Source organism: Eretmochelys imbricata, chromosome 16 (assembly GCF_965152235.1).
Source record: "Eretmochelys imbricata isolate rEreImb1 chromosome 16, rEreImb1.hap1, whole genome shotgun sequence".
In the NCBI taxonomy this organism is placed as follows: domain Eukaryota; kingdom Metazoa; phylum Chordata; order Testudines; family Cheloniidae; genus Eretmochelys; species Eretmochelys imbricata.
The window spans coordinates 1,849,201-1,861,246 of record NC_135587.1 but is presented as its reverse complement, the minus strand read 5'-3'; the positions used below and the strand labels follow the sequence as shown (position 1 = coordinate 1,861,246).

At 46.7% G+C, this 12,046-nt stretch overlaps 1 protein-coding gene across 13 annotated transcripts in view; it reads left to right on the top strand.

The window, feature by feature from the left end:
- Positions 1-320: 320 nt before the first annotated feature.
- Positions 321-12,046, top strand: part of LOC144276191 (uncharacterized) — a 76,540-nt gene continuing 64,814 nt past the window's right edge. For 10 of the 13 annotated variants that reach the window (XR_013348194.1, XR_013348198.1, XR_013348197.1 and 7 more), the window contains exons 1-3: positions 321-651; positions 2,849-2,937; positions 3,622-3,748. Coding sequence is in view for 5 of the 13 variants with exons in the window: in XM_077836125.1 (XP_077692251.1) it covers positions 402-651; positions 2,849-2,937; positions 3,622-3,748 (466 nt within the window). In the remaining 8 variants the exon portion in view is untranslated. Of the gene's footprint in view, positions 652-2,848; positions 2,938-3,621; positions 3,749-12,046 lie in introns of those variants that run through there. The other 3 variants (XM_077836128.1, XM_077836127.1, XM_077836126.1) reach the window with 1 other exon arrangement.

The window sequence follows — 12,046 nt, the reverse complement described above, 5'->3', positions numbered from 1 at the left end:
TGTGGGATAGCTACCCACAGTGCACCGCTCCGACATTCAATGCTAGCCTTGGTACTGTGGACGCAATCCGCCGAATTCACATGCTTCAGTGGGGACACAGGAGACCGAATGTATAAAATAGCTTCCGAAAATTCAAATAGAATAATTTCGAAATAATTTCGTCCTGTAGACGTACCCGCAGTCCTTCCTTTGTTGTCCCGGACTCCTGCCTCCCCAGCACCCGCACGGCTCCCAGCCCCCAGGCGGGGCTGCCTGAGCCTAAAGACTGAGGGGGGATTCCTGGGGGAGCCCCAGGTGCTCTGGGAAATGAGTTCTGTGACTTCTTCCTCTGCGGTTGTAGGATTCTCCCTTCCCCGCCATCTGCGCATGCGGGACTCTTCCCTCCCCCCCGCCATCTGCGCATGCGATACTCCCCCGCATTTGCGCATGCCCGGAGCCCATCTTTCACGGGACCAGCGTCTGTGGGCGGGCGAGACAAGCTCTCAAGCGATACAAAACTCTTCCCCGGGCCTGGGAGAGGCTCCAACGGCCCTCACGAACTCTCAGCCCTGCTCGTCATTCCCCCGCCGAACGTCACTTCCGCTCCCAAGAGAGTCAGGAACTACATCTCCCAGGCTGCCCTGGGGGGCGCTTCCGCCTTCTCTCGCTCAGGTAAGGGCCTGGCTCCGCGCCTCTCCCGCAGCCGGCGCCTCTCAGACCCGCCCCCCCGAAGCCTCCCGGGTTCCTTCCGCTTTCTAAGGCGAACTGGAGCCTGGTCCCGGGCAGTCTGCGCTGTGGGGAGCCCGGGAGCGGGGGCAGGGGCTGCTCGCTGGGCGGGGGGAGCCTCAGTCCCGGGGTCCCACCTGCCCCGCCCGCGTCCTGCCCCCCCCCGGTCTGACCGTCCCCTTGCCCACACATGGACCTGGCCCGGGCTTCTTCTTCCCCCTCCCCGTGACCTGCCTCCCCGGGCACCAGTTTGTAACGTGCTCCCCTCCCCTCGGGTTACCCGGTGAGACGGACCAAATATCGGGACGCATGGGGGAAGCAAAAGAAAAAAGCCGCCGGAGCGGCCAGTGCGGCAGTACCGGGACAAATGGCGTCCAAGGGACAAAACTAAAAATCGGGACAGACGTCTGGTCACCCTCCCCTCCCCCATCGCTGAGCCTAGGGGCTGGTTTGGCTTCGCTCCTGGGGTGCCCTGTGCTAGCCTCAAATCAGCTTCCTGGGGTCACTTCCTGCCTGCCCCTGCACCCCAGCCGCCCAGCGCCCAGGGACAGGAGTCAAAGAAAGGACGTTTCCTTTCAGGTGTGAAGGCGGCAATTCAGCCATGAAGGGGTGCTGCTGACGGAGGAATTATTGACCCTTTCTCTGTTTTCCTTTTCAGGTTTTACCCCCTTTTTCTCTGATTTCTCTTTCTGATTGTCACCAATGGATGTAAAATCCGTGTTGATTTCTCCCCTTTTCTCTCTAGTTCAATTTAAAATCTCAGATTTGGGATATTTTCCCACCCATTTGATGTGCAGCAAACTTTCTTTGTTTATATAGGAAATTGTTGCCCTGAGTCATTTCCCAACTGCGATGGGTTTTAATGGATGCAGCAGCTTGCAAAGCCCTGAGACACACCTTCCCAAAAGGGCGGGGGGGGCTTCCAGTTTCTGGCATTTAGAGGCCAGGCCAGTCAGGGACATGCTTCCATGCTGATGATGGGTACTGCTCCATATCAATCCAAAGCAGTGCGGACTGACATATGTTCATTTTCATCATCTGAGTCGTATGCCGCCATCAGAAGATTGATTTTCTTGTCTAGCAGTTCGGGTTCTGTAGCGTCTGCATCAGTGTTGCTCCTTTAGAACTTCTGACCACATGTTCCACACCTCGGCCTTCTCAGATTTCGGACGGCACTTCAGATTCTTACACCTTGGTCAAGTGCTGTAGCTATCTTTAGAAATCTCACATTAGTACCTTCTTTGCATTTTATCAGCTCCGTAGTATAAATGTTCTTAAAATGAGCAACATATGCTGGGTCATCATCCGAGACTGCTATAAAATGAAATATATGGCAGAATGCAGATAAAACCATGGAGCAGGAGACATAATGGTCTCCCTCAAGATCTTCAGTCTCAAATTTAATTAACACATTATTTTTTAACGACCATCGTCATCATGGAGACATGTCCTCTGGAATGATGGCTGAAGCATGAAGGGGAATATGGATGTTAGCATAGCTGGCACATAAATATTTTGCAGTGCTGGCTACAAAAGGGCCATGTGAATGCCTGTTCTCACTTTCAGGTGACATTGTATGTAAGAAGCGGGCAGCATTATCGCCGGTAAATGTAAACAAACTTGTTTGTCTTAGCGATTGGCTGAACAAGAAGTAGGACTGAGTGGACTTGTAGCGCTAAATTTTTACACTGTTGTGTTTTTGAGTGCATTTATGTAACAACAGAAAATCTACATTTGTAAGTTGCACTTTCACGATAAAGCGATCACATTACAATATTTTATCTTTTCTACAGTGCAAATATTTGTAAGAAAAAATAATATAAAGTGAGCACTGTACACTTTGTATTCCGTGTTGTAATAGAAATCAATATATTTGAAAATGTAGAAGAACATCCAAAAATATTTCCAATAAATTTAAATTGGTATTGTTTAACAGTGCGATTAAAACTCTGATTAATCGCAGTTAACTGAAACAAATTGCGAAAGTTAACTGTGATTAATTGACAGCCCTAGTTTTGAATTTTTCTGTTACATGCAGGACAGTCTAGAACATCAGTGTGCAGGGAAAGAGCCTGGGGGGAGTTGTGCTGTGAAATTATTTCCTGTTCTGACGTGTCCCCAATTGTCCTTTTTGCCCTAACAGGCTGCAGCGCAATATCCATGTTTTCTGCCAGGTTTTTCCGTCCTTCCAGGGACCAGGAAAGGGAAATGGCTGCAGTGGAGCCAGTTGAGGTAGGGATTATCAGGGAGTTGCTGGTGGGTTCCTGTTGGAGGGAGGAGGGCAGTAAATACAGAGGAGGTTGGCATTTCTGGGGGGGTTAGTTTGAAGGTGGGAGGGGTTAGGAAATACTCAGGGTGGAGAAATGAAGGGGGGCAGTGTGATGACAAACCTGTTGGGATTTGTTTACTGTGAGACCTAGATCCCAGCAACAGATGCATGGAGTTTGTGGGTGGGAATTTCCTGATTTGACAAACAGGAAGCAAACAGCCTGGAGTGGGCTGAGAAAACTTACTAGACTCCAATACTGGAGCCTGAACCTATTAGCCAGAGGCCCCTGTGAGATTTAAAGGGGAACCCACCAGTAAGGCCCAGGGAAGATACCCCATCCCGCCTGCTGGCCATGGGGAGAGTGTTCTGATTCTCACCAGAGAGTTGTCCCTTGTTCCTGCTGGGGGCTCCATCTCCTGTATCAGCCTCTGGCTAATAGGTGAGTGATGAATGTGAAGACCCCTGCCCCCTCTCTCTGCTGGGAGGGGTGCAGGGCTCTGTCTTTCTCCCCTCACCCTGATGCCTCCTAGCTGCTCTGATGGGATGGGGGTAGGACTATGCTGACAGCCTGTCTCCCAGATCTTCTATGTGGTTGGCCCTCCTCCCCTCTGAACGATGGGGTTGTCAGGAGGCTCTTGCTTTTTCAGGGGCTGGTGACCTTTGAGGAGGTGGCTGTGTATTTCACCAAGGAAGAGTGGGCTCTTCTGGACCTGGGTCAGAAAACCCTCTACAGAGATGTAATACTGGAGAACTATGAGACTGTGACCTCGCTGGGTAAGGATTACTGTTCCCCCAGGTATTAGAAGGGGAAATGAGGAGTTAAGGTTCACAACATCTCACAATGCAACTCAACTGTGCCCTGTTTCAGCAACACCCCAACTGGCCAATGACAAACATTACCCTGGTGGCTACAGAATACTTTGGGAACAGAGCACAAGTGTGGTATAGCACAAAGTTTAACACCTTCTCTTTGCTAACGCAAAACTTGGGGTTAGGTCCAGTGCAAGGAACAGAAGCTATCTACAGTGGTGAGCTGGAGCTGGTTCGCACCGGTTCGTGTGAACTGGTTGTTAAATTTTGAAGCCGGTTTAGAACCGGTCGTTAAAGGGGTGGGCAAACTCCGGCCCGCAGGCCACATCCTGTCCGGGCCGCCTGAGCTGTCATCTGAGGAGGCTCCCCTTTTTAATTTTTACTCACCCAGTGGTGCTCCAGGTCTTTGGCGGTACTTCGGCGGCGGGTCCCTAACTCGCTCCGGTCTTCAGCGGCACTGAAGGATCTGCTGCCGAAGACCCGGAGCGACTGAAGGAACCGGTTCATCAGCTTTTGGCAGCTCATCACTGGCTATCTACCCTTAGCCTTCACTCAAACACTGAGCCTACTGCACACAGTCCATCTCAGACTTTTACAATGTTACCACCCTGTTAGCCTTGCACTAAGGGTATGACTACACTACGGAATTAGGTTGAATTTATAGAAGTAGATTTGTTTGCCTGGAGCGTGCCCCGTCTCACCCCCTTCCCCCCCGTGTTCTTGGGCATCTGGGTGAGGAGGCTATGGAACTTGGGGAGGAGGGCAGGTGGTTACACAGGGGCTGCAGCGACAGTCTGTGCTCCTGCTGCCTTTCCTGCAGCTCAACCATATGCAGGAGCATATCAGTTTGATCCTCTAGTAGCCTCAGCATTGCATCCCGCCACCTCTCCTCTTTCTCCCGCCACCTCTCCTCTGGCTCCCGCCACCTCTCATCTTGTGCGTCCCTCCTGTCCTCGTGTTCATTTTGTGCTTTTCTGAACTCTGACATTGCTTGCCTCCATGCATTTTGCTGAGCTCTTTCAGTGCGGGAGGACTGCATGAGCTCTGTTATGAAGCGTGGGGGAGTCAGGGTCCTGTACCCTTGTTTCCTGCGATTCACGTTCACCGTGACTCTCAGCCAGCCAGTAGAACAGCAGGTTTATTAGAGATGACAAGGAACACAATCCAGCCCCGAGCTTGTAGGCATGAACAGGACTCCTTAGTCAGGGCTCCCTGTGGGGGGTAGAGAGCTTAGACCCCCACTCTGGGGCTCTCCCCTCTTCCCTAGCCCACGCCAAACTGAAAGAAAAACCCTCCAGCATCCCACCCAGCCTCCCCCCAGCTCCTCCTCCAGCCTTTGTCCAGTTTCCCGGGCAAAGGTGTCACCTGGCCCCAACCCCCTCCTGGCTCAGGTTACAGGCTCTCACGTATCCCATCCCCACATTCCCAGGTCAACATTCCCCCCTCCCTGAAACGTCACAAGCTCAGAGAACATTAAAATACCGCCAGCTCTCCTGGACTCCTTGCCCCCTCATATTAGCTTCCCGGGGGATCCAGCCCATCAGTTCCCTAAGGGAGTCAAAGTCTGCTTTTCTGAGGTCCAGGGTCCGTATTTTGCTACTCTCCTTTCTTCCTTTTGTCAGGATCCTGAACTCAACCATCTCATGGTCACTGCTGCTTAGGTTGCCACCCACTTCTATTTTCCCTACCAATTCTTCCCTGTTTGTAAGTAGCAGGTCAAGAGGAGCACGGCCCCTAGTCACTTCATCCAGCACTTGTACCAGGAAGTTCTCCCCAACACTCTCCAAAAACTTCCTGGATTGCTGTATTGCTCTCCCAGCAGATGTCAGGGTGATTGAAGTCCCCCATTAGAACCAGGGCTTGTGATCTGGAAACTTCAGTTAGTTGTCCAAAGAAAGCCTCGTCTACCTCATCCTTCTGATCTGGTGGTCTATAGCACATGCCCACCATGGCATCACTCTTGTTGCTCTTGCCTCTAAACTTAACCCAAAGACTCTCAACAGGCTTTTCTGCAGTTTCAAACTGGAGCTCTGAGCAATCATACCACTCTCTTACATACAATGCAACTCCTCCACCTTTCCTCCTGTACCTGTCCTTCCTAAACAGTTTATACCCATCCATAACAGTGCTCCAGTCATGTGAACTGCCCCACCAAGTTTCTGTTATTCCAGTCATGTCATAGTTCCTTGATTGTGCCAGGACTTCCAATTTTTCCTGTTTGTTTCCCAGGCTTCTTGCGTTCATGTACATGCACCTAAAATAACTAGCTGATTGCCCTACTGTCGGAGAAGAACACAGTTCTCACTCTCAGGTTGGGTGCAGCAAGTCAGATACAGTTTATTATCTCAAGCAATTGCACAGAGGGAGAGAGTGCACTAGGACACAGGGTTTCCCCCACCTAGGCAGATAAAAAATTTGAGCAAGTATTTAAACCTTTATTACAGACAATAATAAGCAACAACTGCATATTGTTTATACATATTCCTTCATGATATCTTATTTTTCTTACCATTTCTGTTATAGTCTACATTCTATTCTTCTCTAATACAAGGTCACAACAGCCTCTTTCACAGTTGTTTTCCACTCACTTCGCACTATCCCCGCTTCTACAAATCTCGTGTTATTAAAGCTAGAGTTAGCCTGACTCCTGCTCATTTCAGAGGCTTGCATCCAAATTCTCTTTATCTACTTCCGCACTCCCCCCTTTGTGCTTCCAGCACAACTGTCAATTCTAAACTTCCATTTTCATTAAATTTTGTATTTCAAACTCTGCATCAAATAGTTCAGTATTAGGGGTTTTAACTGGATACAATGACAATGCGTGGTTAGTATGGACATGAAAAGTATCATTATTATGTCCTTTACAACAACATAACATAACCCTAAACCAAATAACAATACAAGCAATAACATGCCCACAATAGTACTATAATGGGGTTGTTGCACAGTTTTAGTCACAAAACACAATACATCATACTTAGTATATAAGATAGACACACTATAAACGGTATGAATGGCATACTTTTCAACTTGATATATATTTTGAAGCACATGAAGTTGCCCTTGTAATTCAGAAATTTTCTGAATCTCTAGTAGGAGTGAAAGTAAATTTTGGAATCGATCAGGTATTAGGGTGATCCAGTTAAAGGGTATCTGAAACCTAAGGGCTGATTGAAAAATTCTATCCGCAGGCCTGCAGCAGTGGTGAGATTAAAATGAATATCTTGTAATATGGTGGCCTCAACATGCACACAGCTATCGTTAGCTTGGAAGAGTAGGTGCCCTGTCAGGGTAGTAAGTTGTCCCATACCCTCCCAACAAACATTGTCATGAGCAGTGACAACTTCCCCTGGCTTCAGTTTACGTTCACACTGAAGCTGTGAGGGTTCTAATGGCCAGAATGTTCATTGACTCCTTCTCCCTATCCAAATGTTGGGTGTTATTCTGGGAGCACTGACACAAAATCTATTAGGCATACCAGGTAGTCTAAGTTCCCAAATGTCTCGGTGAATTACCCAGTCCACATGCATCCTCCCCACGGACCAGGCAGGGTATGGTATGTGGGAGCCCACATCCCTCCAACCAGTCCGTATGCTTGAAAGGAACACTGTGAATGTTTGCACCTCCACCAAGAATATCTCCAAGTGTGTCTCCGTGGCCACAGATCAGATGATAATCCTGAAGTGTCTGCAAGGGCAGTAGGCCAGGCCTGATGCTCGAGATCACTCCGAATGGCCATCAGCTGGTCATTCAGGAAATCCTGAATTTCTGAGCAAGCCAGATCCCACTCCAGTGCCTTCCCAGCCTCAGTGATATTCAGTACCATCTCTGTTAACAGCTTCTGGGTCATTGAACTAAGGGTGGAGATAACACATAATTCACCCACTCCAGGCTGAACCTGGGTTAGTTGTGCTCCAGTTATAAGGCCAGTAACTTTTTCCAATTGTCCTAATTTCTCTTCATGTTCTTGGTTTCTATAAATATTCCAAATTGCTGCTGCACTATTGGCCCCATCCCATAGGGATTCAGCTAAGTCCCTCTTCTTTCTAGAGGAAACCCAGGCCCTTTGTAGTGTTAGCTTAATGGCAGCCCCTTTTGAGCAATTTGGATATGTAGAGGTAATTTGAAAACTGGATAAGGGCAGTGTGAATTTTATAGTCCCTAATGTAGCATTAATCACAGTCCATCGATATCCTACTACATCTCTTTCTGGTACAGTACTATACCACATCTGGCTAAAGAGGTTTATATACTTCCGAGAGGCATTAGCATCAATGACATAAGAGGGGGTATATTGCAATATGGTACAGGTTAAATTATTAGTTACTGGAATAATTTCAGTACAAGTAAAATTTCTAGTGACAGAACAAACTCTTTGGGTATATGTTTGATTATTCACTAATTGTGTGACCAAATAACAATGAGGACCTCTTTCATCTAACATCTTACAGACTCCAGGAATGACCATCATATCTTCTTCGCTATAGAACCCACTAATCTTGATTTCTGATTCTTGGGGTTCATCTTTAGTGATATATATTTCTAGTTCCACTGATCCATTTGTTTTCCATTCAGTTGTTCTCTCATATGAACTATTCTGAACCTTAAAAAAATAAATTTTCTGAACATTTCAATAAATCACTTAGATGTGAAGGTCTTGGCCAATAGGTTTCGTTAGAATATACAGTATCATTTGTATTTGCGGTGGCAAAGGTGGAGGGAATGGTGGGAGTAATGTTCATGACTGTAAGGCATTTTTGGTATTCATCATCCAGAAGACAATTAGGGAGGGCAGTGCATTCTGATGGTACTTGCCCATAAGCACAGATTCCAGCCCCTGGAATAAATCCACCCCACTACTTCACTCCACATTCCCAAGAATACATCCCACAACTCCTTCCCTGCCAGTGTACAATGCTCCGTCTTCGCCACCAAGGCCAACTATCGATGTCTTTTGTAGTCAGGAATCCTTGGATCTTGGTGGTTTCAGCAGAGCGGGCGTTCTTTCTTCTCTCTTGGAACAGTTGTGGTTTTACATTATACAGGGGAGAGGTTACTAGCACATCATCCTGAAATGCTTTGATTCTTCTAGCAAAATTCAAAGGCACAGTAGGTCTGTCAGTGGACAAGGGAGAGGTTACTAGCACTCCATCTTGTCCTTTTCTCTTGCTGTCCAGATGGAACAGCAGCATCAAGAGGAGACATAGCAATCATCAGTCGGGGATTCATCCTGAGGTGGAGGGACCTTTTTGCAGTGAGAAGCATGGGTCCAGGTAGTCAGTCCTGGGCACTTCACAGCAGTGTTGGTGGTTAGCAGGACTTGGTAAGGACCTTTCCAGCGCGGAGCCAGGGCAGTCTTTTGCTGATGGACCTTTATGTAGACTGGGTTCTAGCGAGTGGCAGGGTTGTTCAGGATCCTTGGGTAGTGCTTCTTTCACCTGTGTATAAACATACTTAACATATTTCATTAGTGCCTGATAGTGTTTTGCAGATCTCATGGCTGTTTGGGCACATTCAAGCCCTGCTCTCTTTCTTGGCTGTGAGCAGTGTCCTTGGGCGGGCCACTGTCTTATCTTTGGACCAAGCCTGCCAGCTACAGCATTGAGTTAACTCGTCCTCAGTTCTTTTTTTTCCCCCCTTTTTGGCTTCTTCTAACCTACAAAGGAACTTTCACTTTCCACTCACATACCTTTGTTAAAAAGTGAATACATATACCTTGCCCTTTATGCAGCACTTTAATCTTATTGTTCAATGTATGCCACTTACACCCTTCTAGTAAAATGACTTTATTACAGAGCTTTGGAGCAACAAGCCAGGACAAGCACACCCACTTTTGAGGAGTCCACTTGGTACAACTTCTGGTGTCCAATAGCTTTCCTCCCTCCCCAGCCCTCTGGCTAGAAATTTGAGGTAGCCAGAAGGATCCCATGTGCAATATGGGGAGTGGGTTAACCTTTCATGTGCTTGCTTCCAAAGACTGTTGGTGTGCAAATTTTAACAACAATTTTTTCAATGAAAAGATCTGGCCAATGAAATTTCTTTTTCTTACTTAAGCAAATGTATTAAACTTTAGTATATCACATTTTCCTGATATTATCCAGACACTTTGTATTCCAAGTTGAATAACACAAGGATCTGCATTTTGATTTAACCCTTCTATTTAGTTTTAAACTAAACTGTCCTATGAAAAATTAAACACAGCAATTCTGGCCACAAGACAAACACCACAAGGCAGGACATAGAACACAGAACTTAATTCCTATTGTGCCAGTAAATTCATGATATGTTGAATTGCTTTTCAGCTGGTATCAGTTTTCTCTGATTTTCTGAAAGACAAAAAGAACATAGATCTACCCCTTCTGGGCAGTCAGTCATTGCTTAAAATATTTCCTTTTTACACAAATACCCTTGTTAATTGCAGGCAAAACAGAGGAATTACCCTTATTTTCTTGTATTTGTTTCATAGGCAGCCCAGGTTTTAGTGACTTCTACCTTATCAGTTAGGTAATTTACATTAAAACAGATGCTTTCCGGTGTGCTTTTGGATCCAAAGCTATCCACGGTTTAGAGATTCTTACTTAAAAAAGGACACAATAAACGTTACCAGACTTTTGATTGCCTTTTACTTTTAACTCCTGCTTTCAAACACACAGCGATCTGAAAAGGAAGACACCACCTACTGTAGTCCCTTGGAGCCTAATAAGATATTAATTAAGTAGCACTGTATAATTGCATTCCTTTGGAAAAGGGCACATTTTTTTTTCAAAATGTCTGCAAAGAAACCAAGAATTCTTTTTCTTTCTAGTATTTCACAAAGTTCAACTGCTTAATTCCCTCCAGCAACTACAGAGTTAACTTCTCACTTTCCTTTCTTAAATCACTTGCTTATCACAGAAAATGATACCCAATCAACTCAGATTTTACCATTCCAAGCATTATTCCGGGATTTAAGTTTCCCATTGCTGTAATTATTTACTCCTTTTCTTTCACTATGCCCTCCAAGTTTCCAACCTGTTTTCCAATCTCTCTGTTGCCTGTCTGCTTGGGCCCGATCCTGTTTTTCTCTCTGAACTGTCCCTTCCATGGGCACCAGCTTTGTCCCACTACCAATTTAACAAGGAGGGTGGGCTTCTTAACTAGCCCCCAGCCCTTCTGGTCTCTTCTCTTAAATATTCTCACTCACAAGGGCTACACAAGTCCTCCCCCTGTGAGGCTTGTCACCTGGACAGAACACACGGCCAATTGGTGTTTTAACTATTTAATTTCCTCTTATGGCAGACACACTGCTGTTACGGCGTATGCTGAGCACAAATGGTTAAATTTTGACAAGTCTCTGAAGGACTGGTACTTGCTTAACCAGTGCTTCCTTTTCTGCCTGGAAGTCCTGTCTTAAGGCTTGCAACTGGTCCTGGGCATAGGTTTGAGTTGCTGCCTGGTTCATAATCTATACTTTTAATTGCTCAGTTCTAGCTGTCAGGTACACATCTCTTTCCTTATCCCCAACTCCTCTTTGTACCCCAGGCATGTTACGGCTAAGGATGTATGCACCAAGGATTATATGCGTGGAGCGAGACTCCACAAGTCCTCCCCTCCACCAGCCTGGACTTCTACACCCAGGATTACATCCACTTGCACTCTGTCACCACTGAGTGGGGTGGAGAGAGGAATGCTAAACCCCTCTCCGGTTCTCAGACCTACTACGGCTGAGAGTGGGGCTCACCTTTAATCATACAGTTCTTAACACGTAATACCAACTGTGCCAAACAAAGCAAACGTAAAATATCAAGGGCAAAACAGATAGATGCTGTGCACTCTGCAGGGTTCTCTCTGTCCTCAATTTTCCATTACAGCTGTGACAGATTTTCATTACCAGTTTGCCTGTGCCTTAGTTGATCTGGCTAAAACCACAGGATCGTAGCGCGGAGATGAAGAGAACACACCATGTGACTGAATTTAAAGCATTAATTAATAAAATAATAATATAACAGCACTCAAGGGAAGAGAAAACGTTAATGCTCAAACCCTGACCCCCCTTTTATACTCAGAGACACACTTCCCAGGTTGGCCACGCCCAGGGAGTAGGAGAGACAGAGAGAGAGAGAGAGATGGACGGGAGGTTATCCTGTGCACAGATTGTCCAGAGATACACTGTAAAAATTTACAACTTGCTTCCGCTTTTGGGAGGTATTCCAGTCAAGGCCGGCTGCCTGTGGCTTCTTTAGCATCCCCAAACCACATCCGCTCCAGGGTTGCAAAGGCAGA